This window comes from Panicum virgatum, chromosome 8K, assembly GCF_016808335.1.
Source record: "Panicum virgatum strain AP13 chromosome 8K, P.virgatum_v5, whole genome shotgun sequence".
Taxonomy (NCBI): Eukaryota; Viridiplantae; Streptophyta; class Magnoliopsida; order Poales; family Poaceae; genus Panicum; species Panicum virgatum.
In genome coordinates this window covers 8,697,884-8,721,320 of record NC_053143.1, presented here as the reverse complement: position 1 = coordinate 8,721,320, position 23,437 = coordinate 8,697,884, and the positions used below count along the sequence as shown (strand labels likewise).

The 23,437-nt window shown below is 43.8% G+C and overlaps 1 protein-coding gene and 2 long non-coding RNA genes across 9 annotated transcripts; 2 read left to right on the top strand and 1 right to left on the bottom strand.

Moving 5' to 3' along the window:
- Positions 1 to 1,901: 1,901 nt before the first annotated feature.
- LOC120643835 lies at positions 1,902 to 6,718 on the top strand. Of its 7 annotated transcripts, none has more exons than XR_005663207.1 (5): positions 1,902 to 2,326; positions 2,482 to 3,497; positions 3,586 to 4,428; positions 6,005 to 6,167; positions 6,350 to 6,718. It is a non-coding gene; the product is annotated as an uncharacterized LOC120643835 (long non-coding RNA). The 7 variants fall into 7 exon arrangements; XR_005663206.1 differs by having other exon boundaries at positions 2,460 to 3,497; XR_005663205.1 differs by having other exon boundaries at positions 2,436 to 3,497.
- Positions 6,719 to 14,388: 7,670 nt separating this feature from the next.
- LOC120643834 lies at positions 14,389 to 17,780 on the bottom strand. Its single transcript, XR_005663200.1, has 2 exons — positions 15,654 to 17,780; positions 14,389 to 15,291 (listed from the first exon to the last, which is right to left on the bottom strand). It is a non-coding gene; the product is annotated as an uncharacterized LOC120643834 (long non-coding RNA).
- A 1,467-nt stretch (positions 17,781 to 19,247) lies between these two features.
- On the top strand, positions 19,248 to 21,110 carry LOC120646135. The gene is made up of 6 exons (XM_039922842.1): positions 19,248 to 19,517; positions 19,749 to 20,153; positions 20,232 to 20,338; positions 20,428 to 20,517; positions 20,597 to 20,674; positions 20,766 to 21,110. Exons 1-5 carry the CDS (start codon positions 19,380 to 19,382, stop codon positions 20,628 to 20,630), a joined length of 774 nt encoding a protein of 257 aa, XP_039778776.1. The 5' UTR covers positions 19,248 to 19,379; the 3' UTR covers positions 20,631 to 20,674; positions 20,766 to 21,110.
- The last annotated feature ends 2,327 nt before the right edge of the window (positions 21,111 to 23,437 follow it).

The following is a 23,437-nucleotide window of genomic DNA, read 5'->3' as shown; positions in this document are numbered from 1 at the left end:
GTCTAATCATGGCCTAATTAGGCTCATTAGATTCGTCTCGTAATTTACAAACAAACTATGCAATTAGTTTTTTATTTCGTCTAGATTTAATACTCCATGCATGTGCCACACACATTCGATGTGATAGTTTTGGAATTTTGAATTTTGCATCTAAACCAGGCCTATATGGTGTTCGATACATTTATGAACTATCCCATGTTCTCTCATCTTTTAATATTTTGTTCAGTAATGTAGCATGAGGAGAATACTAGGAGTTGAAACAAGATGGTAAGCAATCTATCTAATCACATGCGCTAGAATGGCTCCTTTTTGCCCAGTTGTTGTGTTCGTAAAATTTAAATCTGTAGCATCAACTGATGTTTGAGTAATGTATTTTATATTTCCTCCGTTCCAAATTATATGTCGTTTGATTTTTTGACCCCAAGTTTAACCACTCGTTTTATTCAAAAATTTGTGCAAAATATCACTTCTTTTATTATGGATTGCTTTATCAATATGTGTTCTTCAAGAATGACTTAAATTTGACTATATTTATATAAATTTTTTAAATAAGACAAGTGATCAAATTTAGAATTAAAATTAAAATCAAACAAACTATAATTTGGAATGGATGGAGTATGAAGCAAGCCCCCTAAAGATTATCTGAAACAGGATCAATTGATACTACTCTAGGAAAAAAATCATAAATCAATGAAGGTCTTTGTTTCTCTAATACCAATGGGTAAGATTCATGAAATAATTAGTTATACCATAACGACTCATGCTCAAGCGGATGCTCGCCAAGCATATGCCGCAACGGTGTGCACCACCAACATGATGCACGGGTCCATGGCGAGTTACGTCTTCCTCGCGCACTACTGGAGGAGTGAAGGATCCGCGCACTACTAAGAGCATCTCCAAGAGTGCTTAAAAAATAGAGTCCTAAAAATCTAGTTTTTTAACTTGCCAAATATTATTGGAAGCTAAAAGCAACCCTCCTCTCCAACAGTTTTCAATAATTAGTGCAAAAAAGTCTTAAATCCCACCACCTCATCCATGGGCCTAGGCTTTGATCGCGAATTTCTTCCTTGGCCATACTAAACGCTGCCTCCATCGAATCAACACCGTCCAATACCGTGCACTGCAGTTAAAAAAAAGGATGATGTCATCTTCTGCTCCTCTCTCATGTGGAGCTTGGTAGCGCGCCACTGCTCTTGGTGGCACACCATCTGTGCTCATCCGTCCACAATGATGGGAAGTAGCAGTGGAGCCCAACAAGTTGTGGCCAGCCAAAGAACAGCTCTAGTGCTCTACTGTGCGTGGCGCCGACGGGAAGGCCAACACGGCAGCAAGCTCGAGAATCCCGAAAAAAAGGTGAGTGAAGGTGGATTGGGAGTGCGGTGAGGCGGCGAATATCTGAGGCAAAGTAGCCTCCGTTTTGGAACTGCGGATATATTGGGCACTCATTTAGATAACTGTTGGAGTATGATTTTTTTCATCTGTTCCTAAAATAAGTTTTTGGAAGCTATGTTTAGCCACTCGTGGAGATGCTCTAGAGGTATTACCAAAATAGGCTCGTGTTGCGGTGGCTAGCACTACGTCAAAAACATTAAAAGGAGACACCCATATTAGTGACGTGAAAACTTCACACGTCACTAATTAAGATTAGTGACTGCTTTACATCGCCAACGTCACCAATGCCACAAACAGTACAATTAATCTTATCCTGGTACACATATTGGTGACGGGCAACATTTACGCGCCACTAATTAGATAGTGGTGACGGGAAACCTTAATTCACGTCACTAATAATGACACATAATGGTGACGTGTAAATTAGTTACGCGTCACCCATATGTCACACTGTATATCACCTTGCGGTGAGAGGAAAATTGACGGGCAACTTGGGCCTGTGCCACAACGGCCTTTCACCCTGCCCAAAATAGACCACCGCCGCCTTCTTCCTCCGCCTCTCTCCCTCCCTCAACCCCGCCGCACCTCTTTCCCCTTCCTCCCAACCCTAATCTCTTCGCTCCCCATGATAGACTCCGACGCCGCGCCGCCAACGCCATCGCCGGAGGTGGTGGCCGCCGACTCCGCCGCACAGGAGGGGGCCGCCGCGAGGGTGGCGAGGACTCCGGGTGCTCGGCGATGTCGCGAAGCGAGATCTAGGCGGGCTCGGGGAGGCCGCGGATGAGGTCGAGCATCTCACAGCGGTACACCAGGATGGCCTGCCCTGCGACGACAAGCTCCCCGAGGAGGCCGGGTACGGCCGGTGGAGGTCGGGCTGGTACACCCACAACTGTGGCGACGACGCTCCGGCCAAATCCGTCCACCTCCGCCATAGGTGAGCACACCCGGCCCATGAGTTCCCCTCCCTCTTCTCTCCCTTATTGCCTCCTATCCGGCATCCCAAACCCTTTTTCCCATGAGCATGAGTCCCTTCTCCCCAGTAGCCACTTCTTCGTATCCTCTTCCAGAAGCGCAGGCTGCGCTGTGCAGGGCTCCGTCGTCTTGCTCGCACCTTATCTGCTCGCCAAGAACGACTTCGAGCGCTGCCGCTGTGGCTCCGCAGTCATCGTCAATCGACATCGCCAGGGTCGGTCCTCCCAGGCACGTCCCTCTCTCTCGAATCCGATCTCATGGGATTTGGTTGTGGCATGCTATTTTACTCGGATTTGAGAGAGGGCAATCCAATCCAATCCAATCCAATTCAACTATTGCCTTAAATCAGATTATAGTTTTCTTGGGCCTCGATAGAGAGATGAAGTCAAATGGGCCATGATTAGAGATATGATCACTATCTGCAATAGTGCAATGGTAGTGCATAGATGAGGTGCATGTTTTCTTCTTTGTTCTGTCATGTGTGTTACGTCATTTGGACTTGAGACCTTTCTGTGATGGATGTGAATCTGGTTTCCTAATTTGGATGCAGACAAGTAACACATAATTTATTTGTGCGCTTAAATGAACTATAGAACTTAATATTATTTATGTGCTTGCTCCATTAATTTAGTTTATCAGCAAACGCTCACTGCTACTCTGCTAGACTATTGAACATCAGCATCAGTGCTAACTGGCTTGGTGCTTCAGTTCTGTTAGTAAATAATGTAAACTTCATTATATTTTTTCTTCTAATAATTTCATAGATTTTGGGCAATCTATAGATTTTATTGTTATCTGTCCATATTACAATCCCATTTTGACGAAGCAAAGAATGTGCACTGTTCATTGCTTTCTTTTCAATGCTACCCTGTAGTTAATTCTGGTATGCTGAAATACTTGCAGATCAATGGGTTCATATGCTATGCTGTCTGGGATACCAGTCCATGATAATTTTGAGCTATTTAATACCATCTATACCGACTGATCATAGAAGAATAATTGTTTGTTGATTGAGCTTTGCGCACCAGGTCTGCATCAATTTCAGTCAATTTCAAGGTTCTGCAGAATGCTACTTTGTTTTTCACCTACACAACTGATGCTGATCCAAGACACATATCTTTGCTAAAGCCAAGGTTAGTTCTGCTATGATGGATTACCAAATTAAAATTTGTGGATCCGATGGTTTGTGTTGCTTTCCGTTTCATGACTTATTGCATCTAGGTAAATTGCTTCAGGTGGAGGCGTCCATGAACCAGGTGGCCAGAAACTAGATGTGCCTCTACGATCTGCCCTCCAAGCTACTCTGCCGTGTGCTCAACGTCGAGCTCAAGGTTCCTCCTCTTCCTGCTGCAGAGAGGTGCTGGTGAGCTCTTCCTGCAACCACTGACAAATATCACATTTGCGATTGCTTCTACTAGCTTAGTCCAATGGTGCATCTCCATTTGTCTGAGCATGTTGTAGAGAATTGGGAAAACACCACATACCCTAAGGCAGGGGGGGGGGGTTGACCTCTAATACCCGCCCATAGCCCCATAGTATATTGCCGTATGGCTTGGAGTACAAGTAAACTCAATACAAGGGGAAATGCAACAATATATCTCTAATACATGTTCAGACAAATATTCTTAGAAACATGATTAAAAAACTGCTCTAGAAACAACATCATCTCCTGCTTGAGATAATTATGCATCAGTGCTTCTGTAGAAGCTTTTGTTCAGTTGTCCATTCCTTTTATTTTAGTACTTGTGTCTTGCTTGCTGATCTTAGAAATAAGTATTTGAGAGATTATGTCCTGCTGCCTTTTTGTTCAGAAATTATAGCTTATCCTATCCTTTTGTCCAGAAATAAGTACTTGTGGATTGCTTTCTGTTACTTCTATTTAATATGTGAAAGGTTTAGAATTTAGAAGTATTAGCCTCGTATGCTCACATTGATCGTCATTTCTTTGTTGTGCCATTTTACAAGGTAACCGACTGTTGATTCATGAAGTTAACCTGCTTTTTCCCTGCAAGCACTATGGATTCACCTGGCAATCACATGAAGTGTTCAAGAAAAATCACATAGGTAATTTTCTCCAACTATCTATTCTTGCTGCAATTTATTTTGCCTGGTTAGTAAAATGGTATGTACTTGCTGTGTGTTACTAACTAGTTTACATATTAAACTGGTTAATATATACTCCCTCCGTTCCAAATTATAAGCCATTCCAAGAATCTTGGAGAGTTAAAGTTTTTCAAATTTGACCAAATTTATATTACAAGATAATAATATTTATGATACCAATTAAGTATCATTAGATTCTTTGTTAGCTACTAGCAAAGACGCACGTGCGGCACGCACATTTTTTTAAAAAAAAGTTACGGATCACGAATTATAGTCATAGAACACACGTAGTAGTATCAAATGTTTATTCAACTCTTCTCCCACATAGTTTGAGATTTCAATATCTCTGCTTATAGTATTGCTAGGCATATAAAGCAAAACAATAAGGAAAAATAAATTACATCAGCTAAAAATGTCACCTTGATTTAAAAGCAAACAAAAAAATTTCACATATTTTGTACATGGGAAAAAATATGTCAAAAAATTATATCTTCCAAAATCTGATAGTAGCTTCCGCATGAGATTAATTAGTAGCTAGCAATTCGGCATGAGCAGCAGGGATGTGCAGGAGGACCTTGCGTGGCCGGACGAGGGTCTGTGCGGATGAGGAGCGAGTGATGCAAAAGGTAACGAGCCGAGCGATTGAAAGCTAACGAGCCGAGCGGTACGAGCTTATCTTTGCGAGCCGAGTGCTGGTGAGGGCTATGTGCTTTGCCAAAGCTAGAGGCCTAGAGCCGAGCGAGCAGTTGGTGTCTGATCAATGGAGGTGCCACGCGTCCACCATGAGGGAAGAGTCCTCACGAACCGGCACGTTCCCCTTCCAATTTTTTTTTTCGAGAGAATCGCGTGCGGGTACGACGGCGGGTAGGAGTGAGTTGGGTGAGAAAAACAATTACTTTTTGGCAGAAACATCTCTTAACATGTGATTTTTATGGGTCTCCACCCCTCCCACCTCCCACGTCCCCGACAGGTGGGTCCGGCGTGAGGGGTACGGTAGGACCAATGTGGGTGAGAAAAGTTTTCAATTGTTTTCGATCTTTATAGTATAGATATATTTTCATAGTGCACCTATTTGATGTCATAATTTTTTATATTTCTTTCTATAATTTTGGTCAAATTTTGAGATGGTTTGACTCTCCAAGATTCTTGGAATGACTCATAATTTGGAACGGAGGGAGTAATTGACTGCATGTCCCACAATATATGTTTACCTTTGTTTTGTCACTTCCTTTTTTGGAATGGCTCTGCTCTTAATATATTATCATGGTACTGAAACTTAGTATAACTACCACTTGGACTACCACTTCAAATAAAGAGAACATAATCTTGTTTGCCCATCAATAGCAGCAGCTCCATGTCCTTTAGGTATCAACCAATGCAGTTGCTAATCCCATCATCATTCTAGTTAGTGCTACTGGTTTTCTTGACTACCTCCAACTAATGTATGCTTCTTACAAACAGGTGGTTGAGTTTGGATATTTCTTAGTCTTCGTTGCTTGGTTTCTACCCAATCATATTAGATTTTTGCTTGTTGCAGGCATGACTTCACCGTTGATGCTGCTGGTGCTGGCGTGGAGGGAGGCCTTGTGTTGCGCGTCAATGATGACGTGCAGGCCATGAACTAGTTCAACTATTGTCTTCCATGGTTCCGGTCCAATGAATTCTGTATGTCAAGCTGTGAACTACTAAATGAAGTGCAGGTAAATATAGACAACTCCGTTTTCATTTCCTCAATGAGTTCTTGCACCCATTATGTGCCTAACAGGTGGTGTCAGCTGCAGTTGTTGGCTTCTGTGTGTTCTAACACATGCTTTGAGTGTAGGTTTTTGGTTTTTTTTGTAGCTCTTTCTTGTTGGAGCTATTCACCTGATTGTGACTGCAGGCAGGATGTTGGGCAAGAGCACGCGAGATCCGGGCGCAGACGGCTACCACGAATTGTATTATTTCAGGTGGGAAGACTGAAACTAGAGAAGGCAATTCTTAGTCAAGCAAAACTTATTGCTACAGACTTAGTTGAATTATAGTCGGATTTGGTTGTGATGTGTATATATTGAGTAGGAGTGATTTATGTCATTATTAGGGGGGGTGAAATGAAGTAGCTAGAAGTTGCATTGTGTGTACATATTCATATTTATGTAGACAAATGAAGTAGCTAGAAGCTACAGGTATGTTTGTGCACGGGTATTTGTGACCAATACAATGCATTTTTATTCTAATTTATTATTTTTATTTTATAAATTCACATTGGTGACAGGCAAAATTGTAGCACGACACCAATAAGAAAGTTATGAGTGACGGTTATATGTTAGCCCGTCAACAATAACTGTCATTAGTGACGTGTGTATTCTATAGTTGTCACCTTTGTATGTTATTAGTGACGTGCGAACTCTACAGCTGTCACCTTTGTGTGTTATTAGTGATGCGGGAACTTTATAGCTGTCACCATTGTGAGTTATTAGTGACGGGTGTTCGCGCGTCACCAATGTGGTTCACATCAGTGACGAAAATTTAGTGCTCGCAATTTGGCTGTCACTAATGTATATTTTTAGTCGTCTCTAATATGTATTTTTGACGTAGTGTAGGATTTGAACATTTTTCTTTTGAAGTAAGTCGTGAAGCACCTTTGGTATTGGATGGTGTTTAGTACTCCGTAGTGTTTTCACCCAGTACTAAGGTGGGAGGATTCATTAGTACTAGTACGTAATAAAGAATAATCTCTGGACCTTTTCATGCATCTCAAAAGTACCGGGACCAAGATGACCTGGTACTAGAATTATTATAGGGTCTTCTTGATTCTGGTACTTTTGAGGTGGATCGATGGCCTCTTTTCTAGCAGTGGTGCATGCCCAAGGCCGCGAATGAGCTGTGTCGCGCACAAGCTTGGCCGGTGCGCCCTCGCCTTCCGTCGCTGGCGCCAGCGGCAAAGAGGCCGCAGCACCTTGCCAAACCGAGGAAGCAAAGCATTACTGGTCGTTTTCTTGCATTGTGGTTGCGGAACATTCACAAGAGCGATTCAGTCTTTGCCGTTGTTTATCCGTTGGTCGTTTGCCTGCCACTGCCATGGAAAGGTGGCGACGGTCATTGTTTTGTTTTAAGGGTGACAAGGCGACATAAGATGGCTAGACAAGATGGTACATCTGGACGTCTAGACGACAAGACGTGGTTATTACCCAAAGTGAGTTAGGTGCATCGTGAGTGTCTGAGTTGTACTGTGTAAACTCAAAAAAAAAGTCTAGCAGGTGTCGGGCGGTTTGGTTCACGTTCTTGTCACATCAAAGAGAATCTTTTTTTTATAGATGGGTGCTAATTCGCGAGATGAATCTAATGAGCCTAGCTAATCCATGAATTGCTACAGTACTATCTGCTAATCATGGATTAATTATCCTTATTAGATTCTTCTCGCGAATTAGCACCCATCCATGTAATTAGTTTTGTAATTAAAATTTATTTAATACCTCTAAATAGTAAAATTATCTTTGATGTGATAGGAACTAGGCTACTCTGAACGTTCGCTTCACGTTTTGGAGGCCAATTCAGCATGACCGTTAATAATCCCACATCGGCAGTTGACATGCAGCTTCTACACCTGGTTACTGTATTGATTCGACTACTGGAAATGGGAGGAGGAGATGAAGATTGGCACAAAACAGGTGTGCCTTTAGCTTTTTGTTGTTGACATTCTTTTCAAGCTTTTTTTTTGTTTCCACTATAACTGCTGGAAACCGTTTTTTCTCTTTGTGTGTTCAATTTTCTTGAGGGTTTTTCGACCACACACAAAGAAATTCATATTTTCTTGTCGGTTTTGAAAAAACGCACAGGAAAATAACTGATCCATAGGAAAACTCACATTTCTTTGTTGGTTTTGAAAGAATGCACAAGAAAATAACCAAATCCATAAAAAATATGTATTTTATGTCGGTTAAGAAAAAACACACAGAGAAATAACTCAAAATCAAAAGGAAATTATATATTTCGTATAGGTTTGATAATTAACAACAAACTCTATCTTTTTTTCCTAGAATTTTGGTACAATCTTGATTTAGTATGGCAAGATTATGGATAAAAATATGTTGTCACTCAATACATATAATTTTCTAACTAAATTTAGATATTATGGTAATGATTATGTGGTGATTTGGAGATAGAAGTTTGAATTGTCCCTAGAAAATAATTAAATTTGTCATCCATCTCCAAGTATGGGCAAGAATGGAACATATGATCCTGAATATAATTTGTATGCAACTTTTTAAGTTTTATTTGAAATACACATAGTTCACTTTGGGATTACTTTCGATAAGCCCGCGAAAATTTAGATCATAATTCTTAAACCTCCTATATGACAACTTGGATGTTGTCTATTACATGTAAAAAATACATTGGGTATATAAGGTAATTATTTTTCATGTTACTTCACAAGGATGCCTTAACTAGTTATTTAAAAATAGAGAAACAACTTCTTTTACAGCAAGCTGCAATTTAAATTTACAAATACTAATAGAAGGATGAAGTTAACGTTATGTCCAAATTTGAAGTGTATATGGGGAAGAAAAGATTTTAGGATGTATAAACTTCAAAGATTGACTTAAATTGTATGAAACAATGCGAGAGATCCATCCATTTTTTTTAACAATGTATACTCCAATTTTCATAAAACCTTATTAAACTTTATGGCAAGCTTGTACATCCAAAAAATGATTCTATTAAAGTTATAGAATTTTTGAAGTAGTTTTACGTAATATTATCATTATTTTATAATAGAATTGTAAATAGAAGTTCGAATTACTCCTAACAAGTGCATGGACTTTTCATCTATGTTTAGGATACTAGTGGATATGCACGTGCCATTATAATAAAAAATAATTACATGTTCAAAATTGATATAACAAAGTAAAATTTGGTAAAACAACTAATTTTTCTTTATTAAAAACATAGTGACAGCATAATCTTATATATACAACTACTGCAACACCCAACAACATCGACATATATAAGACTAATCCAATAATAACACGTATATACACCAATAATAAACATCGAGATATATATTTTAATCACAGAGTCCTGTATACATAATCTTATTCACAGTCAACAAAATTCTAAAAAGAATATATATAGAACTAATCCCATAATAGACATGTCATGTATGTTTACACGTGTACACCATTAGATAATTTTTTCGGCCGCCACATGTCAGGTATTAACAGCGTATGTTTACACATGTAAGGTATGTTTATACGTGTACACTCAACAAAATTATTTGGATAATGATTTTTTAAAAGTATTCCTATTAGATAACTTTTATTTTATGTTGAGAAAATGTCTATTTGACTCTGAACTATTAAAATGATCCCTCCGTTTTTATTTGCATACCGTATTATATTTGTCTAAAGTCAAACTTGAGTAACTTTGAAGAAATCTATAGAAAAATATAGCAACAGCTAAATTATTCAACATATACATTATCAATATATATTTTATGGTGCATTCAATGAAACAAATTTGGTATTATAAATATTATTATTTTTTCTATAAATTTGATCAAAGCTTATTAAATTTGCCTTAGGACAACCTAATAGGACATGTAAATAAAAATAAGGAGTACTGCCAAAACCTCTCACAAAGTTTTAGAAAAACTCTCACGGAGAAAAAATAGACGGTTTCAAAAGTTCACCCCTTCACGGGACAGAAAACCCTAGGTTTTCAATTGGACATGAAAAAACTACACTTCGTCAACAGTTTAAGGGCGTGAAACCCACTAAAACTTTCTCCAAATATATACTCCTTCCGTTTGAAATAATGATAATTTATTTGGCTCTTTTAATTTTAAGTTTTACCACTCATCTTATTTAAAAATTTATACAAAATATCACTTCTTTTATTGTAGCTTGATTTATTAACAAAAGTTCTTCAAAAATAAATTAAATTTAACTATATTTGCACAAAATTTTTAAATAAGATGAGCGATCAAATTCATCAGGGTTAAAAAGGTTGAACGAATTATAATTTGGAACGGAATCGAGTACCAATTTGCTTCTAGATGCGCACCGAACAGAGACGACCAGCGCCGATCGCATCGACTCAGGATTCGGGAACAAGAAGGGTTAGGGTGCAGTGCCCGCGCGGCAAGTACCGGCATCATCGTCGCTGCTGCCGCTCCACGCCGGATCACGATGGCTTGCGGAGCGTGCCGCTGCTATTGCAACGCCGGCCGCGAGGCCCAGATCCCCGGGGACGAGCTGCCGGGCGCGTCGGCTGACCTCGAGAACGGGCGGCGCACGCAGAAGACGACGGCGACCGTAGATGAGGACCCTGTGAACGAGATCGCGATGAGCGCCGTCAATAGGGTCACCAAGTTCGTCGTCCGGGTACGTGCACCACTCTTGAGATCAATAATCATCTTTCCCAGCCTCTCGCACGTACGATCAGTCTGCGAATTGAATCAGCACACACGCATGCATGTGGATTTCGAAATCAAATCGAATATCCAAATCACGCAGTCGCCATGAATTTGGGCAAACTCGAATACTCGATCTCGCTAGCCCAACGTAGACAGATTCCAGACTATATATTTTCTTTTTTGCATGAAAAAACAATTGAGGTTTAGGGTCCGGCCATGTTTAATATGAAAATATTGTGCAATTTTGTATATGATGAAAGCTACTTGATCCAATTAAACAGAGTTCCATTGTTGCATAGACAGATTCCAAAGTTTATATTTTTCTTTTTTGGATGCAAAAGCAATTGATGTTTTCAGTCTCATAAATTTCTTGTAAGAATTGGTTGAGGCCAAAGGAAAAGCTATGTGTGCTCTCAAAAAAAAAGAAAGAAAAAGCTATGTGCGATTCTCCTATGTCAGCTCTCCCTGCACACAAGCAAAAGAACACTTTTTCACGTGCAAATAGGGGTGGTAAAAGGGCCGTCAAATCTGGCCTAAATAATCTAAAGGACCGGGCTTTATTATTATACAATTTTGATCTAAAAAATTTAAAGGTCAAGTTGGGCTGTGAAGTGACTACTAGAACCATGTTCCATTACCACCCGTACGTGCAAACACACAAGAATACTAGAACAGGGAACTCCGTGCTGCCCAACGTAGCAGCTTTCCTGTTTTTTTTTCTCATTCACTTACAGAAAACCACTGCAAGCTAAATAAGCCCATGACTTGCTCCAGCTTGTACACAGCACAGCATGGCATGCAATGCACATGAACCTGTATGTGGACATGGTCATGCAAACTTCAGCATGGAGAAAATCAAGAATGAAACTAGCCTAAAATAGAGCATGAGATTATTCATTCATAACTCTAAAAGACAAAACTTATTTCTGAAGAGAAAGTCCAGTTAACAGTCCAAACAACAATTTTTCAAATCATGCTTGCACCTTGCGTATTCCATGCTTACCAACTTATTCATTCCTCTGTTCTTTTTGTTAGCATGCTCTGTTGTGGGGTTGTTTTACGGTCATGTGTACTAACTGAAAGTTACCGTGGTTGCAGGGATTATTGATCTTACTGTGGGTATATTTGTATAATTCCATGAGAAGATATGCAATCAGCTACATTGGCAACGATACATGGTTTAGTACGTTTGTTGTGACTGTTATTGCCGTACCGGTAGCTGAATTCTTTTGCATTTTGGGCCAGGTCTTGTGCACGCCACCACCAAGGTCTTTTGACTTGTGGCCCAGGCCATTCCCACAACGAAAATAATTTCACGTTGGACTAGGAATGTGGTCAAGTTTCAAATATTAGTACCTATCAGACTTTTTATGTATCGAAGTTTTTATTTTGCATGATCCATACTGTCAATTACTGAGTTGCTTCTAGAAAATTGAATGAGAAAGAAGGCGAGTTTAATGGATGTAGGAGAGGGGTTCCTTTAATTATTTAATACCAAAACTCATGTTGTTCAAACCTGAAAAGGTATGTGTGCTTTTGAAACATGGTCTAAAAGCAAATCCTTGTAAGAGAACCCTAAGGTGTGTTTTGGACTAAAGGTAGAGCATGGTACTCTATCGCGTAAAGTATCATTTTGTTGAGTCCATATGTTACAGTACGACCCCACACAAGCTAAAAAAGGGTATGACATTTGAAGGTACCCATTATGCGGTTCACACTATGTTAGCCGAACCTAGTAATCCCACAACTCGAAAACTTGCTATCCATCCATCACAAAATTACCGATGTGAATTTTTATGGTGGATGGAAAGGTTTTGGAGGCCATTAATACCAGTTAGTGTTGCATCCTTTTTGCACATCAATATCCTAATTCAACCTGATAATGGTTCGGACTCTAACTGGTTTCAATGGTTCGGTTTCTTTTCTGGAGGGGCTTGGTTTGGTTGGTAATAGTGTGAAATATATATAGGTTCGGTTTAGTTTGGTTTTGCAACAAAATTGGTTTGGATTGGTTTTAGGCAGCACTGTCTATTAGAATCGTGCACGCTGCTCCTGCAGCGCCTCTTGCTGCGGAACCCAACAAACCCGGTGCAGTCTTAGTAGAAGCCCCTCTTGCTGCTCATGCACGAAGTTGGTTTGAAGTGGAATCCATCGACGGACAACAAGTTTGGTTTGGTTTGGGGTTAATAGACATATATGGTTTGGTTTGGTTGGGTTACTAGAAACTGTTTAGTGGGGTGGGGTGGTTCGATGGAACAAGTATTTATTTCGTGGGGTGGGGCAGTTTTGGTTCGGTTATTGAACCATTAGCAGCTTGAATCCTAATAGACATGTATTTACAATTGAAGGGAATATAAGATTTGATTGTCAGCTTTTTGTCTATTTTGATGGATTAACACCCTTTTTTTTATTGGTTTCAAGGGGTTTACATTGAAAAATTGTAGCTAATATATGCTATATGTTAAATACAAGTTGCAATTGTGTGATGTATGTTGCGAAGAAGTATAGTTTCATGCTTGCCTGGACCCGGTTATGCCACATTGATGCTTGTGCATCTCATTCTATTGCTAACGTTAAGCATATTGTAGTGTCTGGTGATTTAAAACATCATGTTTTTCGATGCTCCTCTTATTGTGTTGAAAATTTATCACCTCCCATGGCAATGCACGAGCATAGACATAGTAAAATAAGAAATTTAATTCAATTACTGTTAGTTCGTCGAGTTCCAGACAAATTTAGAAGGCAGCTCTGTTTTCTCCAAACAGAAGTAACTGCGTGGTACTCTGTTTCTGGAAGCATGGCAGTTTTTTTTTTCAAGGGAAGCACAGCAGTTCTTATATGAGACGATAGCCTGCCACGACCCACGATGCCTTGCAGTATTAGGGTTATTTTGAAACTTTTCAGTCCATCAAATGATATATAACATAGCTGCAAATTTCTGCTTCAGTAACCAATAGTTAAAAAATGTCCAGAAGAGCTCGAACCATGAGATCATTGGGGATACCAGTCTGCTATGGCTGGTGATCATTTCACAACGGCAACGACTCAGTTTTAGGCAGCAGCACACTGCAGCATTTTTAGCTACATCTTCAGTTAAATGGACCAGAACGTTTAGAGTGGTAGCAGTTCAGAACAGAGGAAAACGCAGCATGCAATCAGGTCCGTCAGTTACAAAAACTAAAACACTAGCAAAACTAAAGACACAGCGATCCTACCCCATGGCAAAGCAAAGACCCTGAAAACTTCAAAAGAAACATTCACGTGTGCTGGTCATCAAAACAGTCTTGGTAAACCTCAATAGGTACATTAACATTTTCAGAAATTAAACTTTAGAAAAACAATCAATCATGGAAAAGCATTGAGTTCTAAATTTGCAGGGTACCAGCACAAATTAAAGGTCATGAACACGAACTAGGAACTTCCATACACAAAGCCAGGGAAAGCAAGAGAGGAAAAGAAAGATCCAAAAAATCCAGGTTAAAGGAAATGAAACTAATGCTCCTACCTGTTGCACTATTGGCATATTTGAACAGATCAATGATCAGAACGACCCATACAAAGACAAGCATCAAATATTGCTTGCGCACATAATGCATGAGTCTTGGGAACAAGGTAATAGGGAAAACTGAATGAGGATTCAAACTCAAGTGAATGGGAGTGTACGCTGAACCTCTCACAGCTGAGAATGGTCGAGTACCTATCATTAATTCTGTTCAACAGCAAATCATTGAGACACTGGTAAGCAGCCATTAGCAAAATCTTAGTGAGCAAACTAAGCTGGATCCATTGCAAAGAATCATCAGGGAAGATCCATGTGGGGTGCCACTGGCCACCATGATGCTGCAGCACTTCCACATTCTGTGACAACTGATAAAAACAGTGTTGTCATCCCATATCTTATGTTACACTCCAGAGTCATGAAGAGTACCTGCACTATGATCAGGCCTGCAATAGTAGTCGCACATGCAATAGATGCAATCCTCTTGAATTCCACTGTATTCTGCAGCAGGGAACGACTTGGAGCAATGACGGCCAACAAAGAGCACTTGGGCATCCAAACCATTGAGGCATTGACCCTTCTCTGTCGACTAGGGTAACTGCTCGACTTCTCTGTCGACTAGGGTAACTGCTCGACCCTGCATCATAAACACCAAATGCAACAGTACAGTGCTTCAAGCAATACATAATACTGAATTTGAAGAAATGACTTCACCAGTGAGCCCTCAGCATAGGTTTGCACGAGGAAAATATTGTTGCCAATGCAACCATGGTAATGAGCCCTCAGGTAAAAGTATCTGGATAATTTCACTTTCTAGAATGCTCAGGAAGGTTCCATAGCAAGCAGGGATTGCAGCCAAGCATTGGAGCACCAAGGGTGTCAGCTCCCACCTCCCAGTCGAACACGATCAGCTACAAGGACTGTGCACCTGCCATTATGCGAGTAAACAATAGAAGACAGGGTTCAGAGTTTAAGATAGTAAATGGACATAAGTAACAATGTATATGGTTATAATACCTAATTTTTAGAAGTTAGAACAAAGGACAGCACAAATTAGCAGTATAATCAAAATTTTAAGATGCGGGGGACAGCTGGAAATTATCGGACTCGAATTATCACAGGCTTGCTGACAGATTAAGTTTGCACCCAAAGCTGGGGATTTGCCATAGATGTCTGCTTTTTTTTCCTCACAGAAGAGACCATGCCCGAATTTCATTACTTAGAAATGTAACAAAATTACAAAGTTCACCATCTGGAAACATCATTATCAGAATGCAGAATACCACCAACCTGCCAACAAGCCACAATGCAGAGCACAGTCCTTACGCACAGTCAGAGCAGACAGGGCTCTCATTACAACCATATTCAGAACTCAGAAGCAAATTCCCAACACCACGGGATTTAGGGGTACTTGCACAACCTACAGGTTTGCGGATGACTACAGCACAAGTCTTCCTTTCAATAGAAGTCTGTTATCCTGCAGAAGATGATATGCATGGGATATAACATTGTTCTCTAACTATTTTCAGAAAATGGAGGCAAAGCCCTACCACCTCCTCGCAGCTGCACTGTTTACCAGAGAGGGGTAACAGCTGAAACAAATCGAAAAGAACAAAGGTACTTACTGTTGATCCATAACTACAATACAGAATATACCCCACAAACAAGTTTAGAAAAAGATCTTCCACACTAGAACTTCTGAAAATATGTCCCATATTCTCCCCAACATGTAGTTCCTTAACTGTGCATAAAATCCTCCTCCACTTCATCAGCACAGCTACCTTCTACAGCAGCTCCTGCATGACTTTATTGTTCAAAACCTTCCTTCAAAAACCACAGGCCAAATCCTGAATCCGATTTTCTTCACAAAGCTCACAACAGTAGAGCAACTTTTTGTGACTCCAGTCTTCTAAGAATATTCACTATGCTTAAACAGGGCACCGACTTTACAATCTGACAAGCAAGCAGCGATAGGAAACAGACAATCTATTCCCCAGACAGAAGAAATGAGAAACACGTATCAAGAGTTGCAAATCACAGCAATCAAAATTTGAAGATGCCAGTGCGAGTAGGAAATCATCAGACTAGAAACATTATGGGCTCGCATTGCTGACAGGTTCAGTTTGCACTCAAAGCAGGGGGAATTGCCATATAACTCTTTTGTCCTGAAGAAGATAATACGGATGGGAGATAACATTGTTCTACAGCAATGATATGGAGGCAAAGTCCTCCTAGCTGTTTAGTTAACAAAACACCATCCAGGTTCCACACAGAAGTTCTTTTGAAAAAAAGGTTTTACATAGAAAAAACACAGATTAGTTACGGATTCCAGCTACAGCTTCGACCCTTTTTCTTAAGGGTCACGGTAAATTTCATTCCAACCTCCCAACAGGGCCAAACAGCATCAATATTTGACAACCTTATCAGTGAGGGTAACAAGCTGAAACAAATTGAAAAGAACAAAGGTACAAACTACTGATTCACAAGATACCCACAAACAAGTCAAGACAAAGATCTGCCTGAATCCAATTTCAACTCTGAGCAACAGCAATTCCAATTTTTATACAGAATTCTCACGGCCATGGTTCAGCTCTTCCATCGAACAATTGGTGGGCACCTCCCTAGCTAAAGGAAACAACACAATTCCGTGGTAGAGCTGGTGCTACCATGGCCGCACTCCAGCTACCAACTGCAGGAATAGGCCGCGCCACCACCTACCCAGGTGCCGGCGGCATCAAAATTTCCCCAAATCAACCAAATCCGCCGCTGAAACTACGCCATGGATCAAGGTTTCAACTGAGAATTTCGACATACGATGCTGTTCTCGAAGCCGAAGAAATGAGAAATACAAAGCACTTCAAATTCGACGTATCTATGTGGATTACCATGGTAACATCAACGAATCGTCTGGCAACATAACGACACAGGGCGGCTAGCAAACTCACTGTCCACCGGTGCGGGGCCGCCTCCCAGTCGTGCCCTGCCGGCTGCCGCGGCCGCGCGCCACGACCGACGACAGCAGGAAGGCGGGAGGCGGTAGGATGCAGCGGGAGCTCCTGCGGCGCGCGGGGAGGGGTTGCCGGCGTAGCAGAGCCCGGAGATGCCTCACCTCCACGCCCGCCGCCCCACGACCGAGCCCCAGGGCTGGGGTTCGCCTTCCTCCATTCGCGCAGCGCGCCTCCGAGTCCGAGCCCACGAGCCAACGACGCGCATCCAACGAGACGAACCGAGACGGATGACAAGTGGGGCCATACCTGTCATTGACTGGAAGGATTCTCGAGTTAAAAACCACCCCTGCGCGGCGTCGTGGTTCGTCTCGCCGCTGCCTTGAGGCTTGGGGCTCGCACCGCGCAACTCCACCACCTCGTCGCCGCCGTCTTTATGGGAGGGGGGCCCGCTCGTCCGCCACCGATGGCTCGCCGCTGCCGGCGACCCACCCCCTCCGCCTTCGCTAAGAAGGTACGAGCTCCCTCCTATCCGCCGCAGCTGGTCGTCTCGCGACGGCTCTCGCTAATTTACGGTTGATCGTAGTGAGGGGCTCCTACGATCGATCTCCGACTGTTTTTTTTTTTCTTTTTTAATAAGTTTTTGTAGTTTTGTGATAAAAAAGATTTAGAAAAAAAACAGAAAATATTTTCGGAGAGATAAAAAAAATTCAAATGCAATTTTAGAGAGAGAAAAAAAATCAAGAAAAATTTTAGACAGATAAAATAATTTCAAAGAAAAAAAATTGAGAGAGATGGAAAAAATTCTGAAGAGATAGGAAAAAAAATTAACGAGAAAAAATTTGTGAAAAAATCAATTGAAAAAAATTACATCAAAAAAATTGAAGGTAGAATTTTTTTTATTCAGATTATAAAAAATAAAGAAAAAAGAAAAAAAACAACCCGGCGGCGGGCGGCGGCACCTCCTCCCCACCGCCGGCTTGCTGCGCCGCCTCCGCTCCTCGCCGCCACCGCCGTCGCCGGCCCGCTGCGCCGGTCGCCCTGGAGCAGAGCTCCCCAGCGCCGCCGCAGATCCGCCCCCGACCCGCTGCACCGCCTCCCCATCGCCAGCCCACCGGCGGAGATGCCAAAGCTCGCCGCCGACGTCGTGGATCCCATCGCCTCCCTTCAGCTAGCTGCGCCGCCCCTCCCCGCCGCGCCGCCCGCCTCGCCTCCGCTCCCCTCCGCCGCCGCCCCCCACCGCCATCCAGCCGCGCCACGCCTCCCAGCCACCGGCCCCGCCGCCGGTGCACCGCGCTGCTCGGCTGCCGTGGAGCGAGAGGAAGGGGGGAGGAAGGGAAAATAAAGGGGAATGGGAGAGGAAGGAAGGAAACGTGGTCCGTGAAGCGCGAGGAAGGAGTGGGGGTGCGAGTATGTGGATCGGATCGATCGTGAGATTCAGAAGTTACGGGCGACTGCAAATTCATTATTGCGTCTCGCGACTTCGCTTCGCTTCGCTTCGGTGTTAGAGAGCGCGAACTCGCTTGCTGCAGCCTTAGGACTAGGGTTTGGGATCGCGTGGTGTTGATTCCAACCATTGGGGTTTTGCGATTGATCGGGCGGGTTTGAAGCGTGGTTTTGTCGCTGATTGGGCTTGGTCATGCCGAGGGTGAGCGGGATCGGCATGCGGGAGGCCGGGAGCAGGTGGATGCGGTTTCGGGGCTCGGAGCCGCATTTGGGGGTGTGCTACTAGGTGGTGATGGGGTTTGAGCAAGCGGGCTTGGGGAGGCCAACCAGTAGGCAATCGAGCGCCATACGAACACCGGGAACGGGCTGGTCACTGGTGCGAGTGAGTGGTGGCTTCAGCTTCAACGATGAAGCGGTGGGAGGCTGGGATTGATCGCCGCGGCAGTGGCGTGGCTGCGTTAGAGACCGGCAATTTGCTGGAGCACTCGCGCAGGAGCGGAGTGGGAGGATGGGTCGTAGGTTGCAGCTGTTGGTTGATCAGTGGCTAGGTCCCAGTGTGCAACATGGATAGGTCGAGGCCCTTTGAGGGGCCCTGAGATTTGTTCAAAGTTATCATTCTCAGAGTATGAATGAATCTTCTTCGCAGAAGGTGGCAGATGCTTGGAAAGCATGGATGCATTTCTTGTTAACTGATTTTCCAAGCCTGGGGACATTTATTACCAAAGATTATGAGAAAGCAGATCTCAAGAAGTCAAAGAAAGAGGTAAGCTCACATAGTATGATTTTGCAATTTCAGATGAATGAATTTGTTTGTAGATAGGAATGGAGAATTCTGTATAGATGGGAATTGCTGTTTTTCAGAGTTTCAAATGCATTTTGTTCAGTGATCAAAATGTAATATGAGGAATGGATTTGTTTGTAGATAGGATTGCAGAGTTGAAATGACATTTTGTTCAGTGATCAAAAGGTGATATGACATTTTCTTGAATTGCAGAGGGAGGAATCCATGACAGAGAGATTTGCGGGCTACCAGAGGCTATGTCTTTTTGGGTTGGGCTCAATGTTCTGGAGCAGTGTCACCAGTGTACTTGCTGATATTGAACAAAAACAAAAAGACAACCCAGATTGGAAAAATTGGACTGGATATTATTTCATTTACTCTGCTGTTGCCCTATTGCTTATGCTCGTTGGATTGGCGGCATCAACATTCACTGACACTTGTTGGTTTGCACCATCTTTGGCTGGGTTGGGAGCTCTACAAGCTGTTATATTTGTGCTGGGCGCCTTTCATATTGATTCTCTCAAGTATCATTCAAATGTTGACCAGTGTTACCACTTTATGATTGGGTTCGCGGTAGCAGTTATCTTTTTCTGGGGATGGAGCATCCAGGACCCTATGGTGATATTTCTTTGCACTACCAGTACTTGATAAAGTTACTCTTTGCAAAATCTCTAGTGACACACTTTTATTTTTCAGCCCCTTCATATAATTTCAAAGTTAATTGTCTGGCTCATTGGCATCATTTGTTATGGTGTTTGGCTTCTTCTACACCAGATTTATCTGTTGATGAAATGGTTTTTCAGGTTAGTGCGCAGTCCCTTGGCTATTTCTTTACTACTATCTAGGTATGCTGGAGTCTGGATAATACTGATATTGTTCACTGTATGAACAGTTGTCTTGGAGGAGTCAGCTTTTCTTCCTGGGAGTATATTTGGACTGGCGAGAACTCGATCAAGAACCGTCTGGTAGCTTGGTACCGCAGGTAGTAATTGTATGATGCAAATTAAATACCTTATCTTGCATATTCCTCTGGTTTGTTTCTGACATGCCAATTTTCTTAGAACGTATGAGAGACTACCACAGCATGCAGTGTAGGCATCAGCTGAGTGCCTGAGTCTACTGCACTGCTGCATTGACAGGTAAATTCTTCTACTGCTGTTTGCTCTTTTTGAAAATTATGGGCTCCTTCTCTGCATATGTGGTACTAATTTGTTTTCATTTCTTGTACAGGAAGCGGTGAGAAGTTTTAAGTAACTGCAAACTTTTCCGGAGACAAAGTAAGGTTTGCTTTGAGGAATGCTACCTTGGAGCGTACACTGAGCTGTAGAATAGCTGAGGCAAGTACTGTAGGTGTCAGAATCAGGATCACAATGGTGATCGATCGTATAGCACTGGTGTGATTTTGACCTTTGTTCATGGCGAGTCGTCGACTCGTCGGTTGGTGGTGAATGTTAACCGGCTCATTAGTTGTCACGCTGCAGATACATGTAATACTTACGTTGGTTGTTCTCCGAAATCCGTTGCTTGAACATAGTACTCATGAAATGTTTTGGGTTCTCACTTTTGTGCATGTTACCATAAGAGCTTTTGATCATCCTGGTTCATTTTCATCAATTTTCTACAACAGAAAGTACTGTGGAATATACTCTGTCTTACTGTTTACCATACTGCCAGTCGTCGAAATCGATAATTACCTCTATTTGTCTATCTGTGCAACGGCAGAAGAAGTGAGTAATTCGCTGCTGCTTCAGTTAATCTCTGCTAAAAAAGGAGTATCTCGTGAGGGAGGCAGCTCAGCGATGACTTCTTGGGCCGAAACCCATTCTGGGCTAGCAATATTGATGCTGTTGGGCCTTCGAGCTCCTGCTCTACTATTCCCGCCAGCGGCATCACCCACGCCACAAAACTTGTCTACCTGAAGAGGTATTAGTGTAACATCACATATTTTTACGGAATGTTATATAGTGCAAAAATATGAAATTTCAAAAACTTTTTGTGTGCATGTTTAATTAGGTAGAAATAATGTAAGGCTGATCTCCCTTTCTATCTCAAATTCCTAGTAAATTAAAACCAAAACAAATATAAGGTTTATAAATATTAGTGTGCTATATTTGGAGTTGGAGTTTATTTGGATCTACCTTGTTTCAAATCTGGTTTGATTGGATTTTGGTTGAAGTTGGGTGGCAAATAATTTGAATTAAGCCATTCAAATTATTTGCAAGAGCTAACTCAAACCCCTATCTAACCTTGGGCCTAAACCTCCTAACCTACCCCAGCCTGGCCCAACCCGCACAGCTGCCTCGGCCTGCTAAATCGCCGGCCCAACCACCCCTTCCTCACCCGACCGGCCTGCACGGCCCGCATCACCCCGGCCGCACAGCCCAACACGCCGGCCCAACCCGCACGCCGCCTCCCTTCGCCTGTGACGCTGACTGCGCGGACCCACGCGCAAGCCGGCGCTGTGTGCCTTTCCCTTCCCTCTCGCCCACGCCCGCGACGCCGCCACTGCTTTTTCACCGCCGTCGCGCCAAAGCTGCCGCGCCCGCGCCTCCACCTGCCCACGCGCGGGCGCCGTCCCGCTCTGCAACAAGATAGCGAAACTGCCCCCGCGCGCGCCCTAGGAACCCTAGACCCCACGCGGAAGGCCGTCAGATGCGTGCCACGTAGCCCCGCGCGCGTCCCCTTGCCGGACCGGCAATCTCCGGTGTCCGTGCCGAGGGGAGCCCTAGCCGGCCGCATATAAAGCCACCTAGCCCCGCAGCGAAACCCTAGAACCACCCCTGGGGTTTTCCCCCAACCCAATCGAGCGCCGCCGCCACCACGATCAGAAACAGAGGAGGCGCTCTGAGCCAAGGAAGAAGAGGAAGAAGGAAGGCAGGAGAGGAGAAGAAGGAGGACTCAACACCGCGCCGCCCGAGCCAGGAGCATCGCCGCCGCGCCAAGAGAAGCCAAGGAGGAGGACAACCGCCGGCGCCACGACGCCACGCCACCGCCGGACTTCCTCACGCCTGCGCCGAACGACGACACCAGCGCAGCAGTTCTCCCTGCCCTGCTATGAGCCGCCGGCCTCGACTCGTCACCGTGTCACGCCTGACCTCCACGAGCCCGCCGGTGAGCCCGCCGCCATCCGCCGCACCCATGTTTCCCCTTTTTGCTGCCGTGTTGCCACCCTTTTTCCTTCGTCCTGCACGAACCCGAGCCCTGCTGGCCATAAGGCCGCATCTTGGACCTCCCCCGCATCGAAACTGAGCCTTGCCATGGCCGTGCCGTGCACGTGGCCGCGCGAACGTGCTGTACCATCCGTGCCCGGCCTCGTCATCGCCCTGACGCCCCGTTCCGCTGCGTCGTGGCCACGCCACGATGCGCATGACTGCCTTGCACGAACCCGAACCTTGCCGTGGCCCCGGCCGCGCGGACACGCCACCCGCCGCGAGCCCTTGCCCAATCCTGCCCGAGCCGCCCAAAACAGGGCCGCCGCCTTGTTGCTGCCGCCCTCGCCACGACGTGCCCGCGCGCGGCCGCGCGAGCGCGCCACGCCGTCGTGGGCAGGAGCTAGCCTTGCACGGCCCAGTTCCGCCTGGCCTCCCCGCAACCGCCGTCGCACCCTAGCCTCATTGTGCACGACCACCGTGGATGACACTGCAACGCCACGCGCGTGTCTTTGCCGGTCCGCCGCAACATATCGTCGAGCACCCGCAATGCACACCCTCAACCATGCCTAGCACACACGCACACCTTGGCCACACACGCGCGAGCCGCACCGGATTTGGTCAGCCGCACCAGATCCGCCCTCCCGCTGACAGGTAGGACCCAGTTGTCAGTGGGCGGGATTACACTGTCCCGCGGGACCCGCCTGTAAGAGAGAGAGGAGGGAGAAAGAGAAAGCTGTTGGGTCGTGGCCT

What these genes read in the sequence shown, in the direction of transcription:
- LOC120646135 (XM_039922842.1), top strand. Translation starts at nt 19,380, where the DNA reads ATGAATGAATCTTCTTCGCAGAAGGTGGCAGATGCTTGGAAAGCATGG. An exon ending in TCAAGAAGTCAAAGAAAGAG is followed by an intron (nt 19,518 to 19,748) that starts GTAAGCTCACAT and finishes CTTGAATTGCAG; the next exon opens with AGGGAGGAATCCATGACAGA. An exon ending in GGAGCATCCAGGACCCTATG is followed by an intron (nt 20,154 to 20,231) that starts GTGATATTTCTT and finishes TTTATTTTTCAG; the next exon opens with CCCCTTCATATAATTTCAAA.